General features: G+C 48.6%; 1 protein-coding gene across 1 annotated transcript; it reads right to left on the reverse strand.

Moving 5' to 3' along the window:
* Positions 1-573: 573 nt before the first annotated feature.
* Positions 574-2839, reverse strand: LOC110325079 (mast cell protease 4-like). The gene is made up of 5 exons (XM_021202879.1): positions 2785-2839; positions 2145-2295; positions 1578-1713; positions 1128-1382; positions 574-717 (listed from the first exon to the last, which is right to left on the reverse strand). The coding sequence occupies exons 1-5, from the start codon at positions 2837-2839 to the stop codon at positions 574-576; spliced, it is 741 nt and encodes a 246-aa protein (XP_021058538.1).
* Positions 2840-3528: the final 689 nt, after the last annotated feature.

Below are 3528 nucleotides of genomic sequence, written 5' to 3' on the forward strand. Positions count from 1 at the left end.
CATGGAGTCTGCTATGATGTGTGGAAAGATGCAGTGGCTAAGGCATGAGGTTTGTGGGCAGAAGAGCTGAGTGACGAGGAGGGAGAAGATGAGAAGACAGGACAGTGGAGGGAAGCACAGAACAGTGCACATTACCCTGGATGTGAAATCTTACTGGTCACAGCCATGCGTGTTAGATAATATTCAATAATCCACAGTGGCACACCCTGTACCTGGAGGTCAGAAGTCAAGTTGGTTAACATGGCAAGATAGTAGCTCAAATCAGTTCTTCATTGAGCATGGAGAGGGGCTGAGTGTTTAGAGCGCAGAGTGGAGTCACGTAGCTGCGGCAGGTTAGGTCTTTATTGAGGTGCATTACAGGGAACACAGACATCATCACAGACTCGTGTATCTTTGAGATCCTCTAAGGTTCAGACAGGCTGGGGTGAAGCCAGGGAAAGACTGGGGACAGGCTGGGAGCAGGCTGGGGACAGGCTGGGAGCAGGCTGGGAAAAGGCTTGGGAGGCCTTTGTTGAACCCAAGGGTTATCAGAAGAGCTCTCTCTTGGAGACTCATGCAGGTCAGGCTTTTCAGCTACGTTCTCTTTATGACTTTATTAATCCAGGGCACATATGAGGAGATTCGGGTGAAGACTGCAGGGGGCTTTGCATCTTCACTTCTGTAAGATACAATAGCATGGGCCACCCCAGCACACAGTAGAGGTTCCCCAGAGTCTCCCTGTACGTAAGAAATAACAGACTAATAGCAACAATTACTCTCCTGCAGCTACAGATCCCCTCCCATAGCTAATTCCAGAGTGAAATAATTCCAGAGGTCCTGGTTTCCTATAAGAGTAAGTTAGGGATTTACTGCCTGATTCCGGCCCCCTCCTAATCCCCCTGCCTTGCCCCAATGCTAACATATTTCCCTTTACTCCCTTCTGTTGTCTTCTGGTGCCTCATGGGAAGCTTGCAGGCAGGGCTTTGGCGCAGGGAGATGAGACAGAGAGGGAGAATGTCAATTCCCAGAGCCTCAGGGATAGGAGCTAAGAACACAGGCATCAGTCACTGCCACGGAGAGCTGTTTGACACACTTCCTCCACTGATGCTGTTCTCTGGTGTGGGGAGGAAGAGAGGGTGTGTACTCACCTCATATGGTGATCTCTTTCTTCTAGGACTGCCCACGCAGACCTGGAAGCTATTGCCATAATGCCTATATTCTTTACAGGCCTCTTTATCCATGATTCTCAGTTTCACTTCCTTGAGTGTATCTGAAGAAGGATCTGCCACTCCAGTTAGGCCCCAGCCAGCTGTCCGGCACATCTTCCCAGGCTTGATAAGGTCAGAGTGACCAGGCAGGGGAACTACATCCACAGGAGAAGTCAACTCAGCTTGCTCTTCAAGCTGCTGGGGGAAGGAAAGAAGAGATGGCAAAGCACTGAAGGATGCTGGGAAATGGGTCCTTTCCCAGGGGGTCCATAATGACACAGAATTCAGGACTGGGTTCTGAGAAAAAGGATTGGGCAAGAGAGAGTTTGAAGACCCGAGTCAGGAGGAGAGTTAAGGGTGGGAGACTTAATCAGGGAAAAATAAGGGCACCTTCAGTAACATGATGTCATGGAGCTTGGAAGAGAAGTTGTACTTTGGGTCAGTAATTTGTTTTTCAACTTTTATCTTCTGCTGTGTAGATTCTGTCTTGTTCACATCACGTGCTCCAAGGGTGACAGTAGTTTCTCTGTTGATCGAGAAAAGAAGCAGCAAAAAGAGCTGGTCTTAAGATGAGGCCTCCTTCCAAGGAGAGGGGCAACAGCATTTTTCTTCTCTATCCCAGGGCAGAGCCAGAGATGGAGCACCCAGGACCACAGCTTTGCCAGAAGGATGTGGCTCAGGGAAACACAGGACAGAAAACTCTCCCCACCCTCAGTACTGGAATTGAATGCATGCCTTTTCACATGGTGGACAGGCACTCAAAATGGAGTTATACCCTGCCCATATCTGCGCTCTGGTGAAACCAGGACCACACATGAGATGGTTCAGTGGTCCTTTTTCCCTCTTGGTGTAAGGAGAGCCCATCTGGAGATGAGCAGAGCCCAGAGCCTTCCTCAGGCCTCTGCTGCTCTGGGACTCTGCCTCCTGCATTTCCTCACAGGAAGAGAAGCCTCTTACCTTCCTCTACAGGGTGCAGCAGTCATCACAAATTGGGGGGCTATGAGAAACCCACCACTGTTGACTGTGTAATTTCTCTCAGTGCTGATATCCAGATGGGCCATGTAAGGATGGGAGTGTGGTCTATACTCAACACCATTAATAATCTCCTCTGGAACAAAGAACCCCGAGTCCCTAGTCACAGAGTTTTAATATTACGCTGGCAAAGGAGAATGGAGCTAAAGCTGATAGACTGCTCCAAGTCCACCCCATCTCTCATGGGGCTCAGGCCCCTCCACATGTCCTTTGGTCTTTTCTCTCCTCTTGATCTTTCCTCCCTGGTCCTCCCTGTCCACCATCATCCTTCATTCAGAACACAATGGCCATTCATATTTCTGGGATTCCATTCTATTAGGCATTTCTCCACACCCTCATCCTGTCTTCCTCAACACTAGGGGAAGGCCACAGAAGAGCTGCCCATCAGAACAGAGAGTAATTTGATGAAGGGGAATTAGTTTTTCATTCTTCCTTGACATACAGATTTCCCCGGGACTATGTTAGTTTAGGATCCTGCCTCATGTTAGGGTCTCTGTTACCAAAGCTAAGAGATTAAGGTTGCTTTCTGAAAACTCAGAAGTTAGGGAGATGAAGACAAACTCACCAGCTCCAGCCCCAGAAGCTAACAGAAGTGCCATCAGGAATAGAAGGGCCTGCATCTTGCCAGTGTGGGTCACAGCCTGAAGAGAGATTCTGGTGTGTTCTTTTCCTGGTTACTGGTTTATAGCTCCAACATGGGAGAAAGGCAGGGCTGTGAACCACAGGTCTGCCTTGGACAAGCTTTATTTCCTTATCAGAAATTCTCATGACTCTGCCCACTGGTGGCGTTGAGTCTGTGGCTAGATTCTGAGACTCTTGGATTCCATGATGAGGTGGCGACTGCACCCTTCAAAGTGGCTCCCAGGAGGCAGGACACCAAGGGAGGGGGACCTTGATCAGGGATCATGGAACTGTTCTTCTAAGCATCCAGGTATTATTGCCAGCTTTGAGACCCATGCTGCATATGTGTGAAGTCTCACCTCTGTTGCTGAAGCACAAACACAGGCATCTATAGTGTATGAGCATATGGGGGAGAGGAAGNACATTTTATTTACAAAAACTGGTGGTGGGCTGATTTAGCCTGANGGCCATTGTTTGTGTTGACCAGTTCGAGAGCATCTCATCTTTATTCAATTAAGTAGGAGATGATGGAATGTGGCTGAGAGGGATGAAGGTGTGGGGAGAGTATATTGAATCCACAGCACGTAGGGCGTGACCAAGATCTTAATTAAGTCAGTGGTTTCCAACCTCCCTGATGCTTTGACCCTCATGTTGTAACTGTAGACACATCATTTTCACATTTCTACTT

The sequence above is a fragment of the Mus pahari genome, chromosome 8 (assembly GCF_900095145.1).
Source record: "Mus pahari chromosome 8, PAHARI_EIJ_v1.1, whole genome shotgun sequence".
Taxonomy (NCBI): domain Eukaryota; kingdom Metazoa; phylum Chordata; class Mammalia; order Rodentia; family Muridae; genus Mus; species Mus pahari.

Bases quoted from the DNA above. Each gene is read 5' to 3' on its own strand.
- LOC110325079 (XM_021202879.1), bottom strand. From the start codon at position 2,839: ATGCAGGCCCTTCTATTCCTGATGGCACTTCTGTTAGCTTCTGGGGCT. The intron at 1,714-2,144 runs GTAAGAGGCTTC...CTCGATCAACAG, and splicing joins GCTGCACCCTGTAGAGGAAG to AGAAACTACTGTCACCCTTG. The intron at 1,383-1,577 runs GTGCCCTTATTT...TTCCCCCAGCAG, and splicing joins ATGACATCATGTTACTGAAG to CTTGAAGAGCAAGCTGAGTT.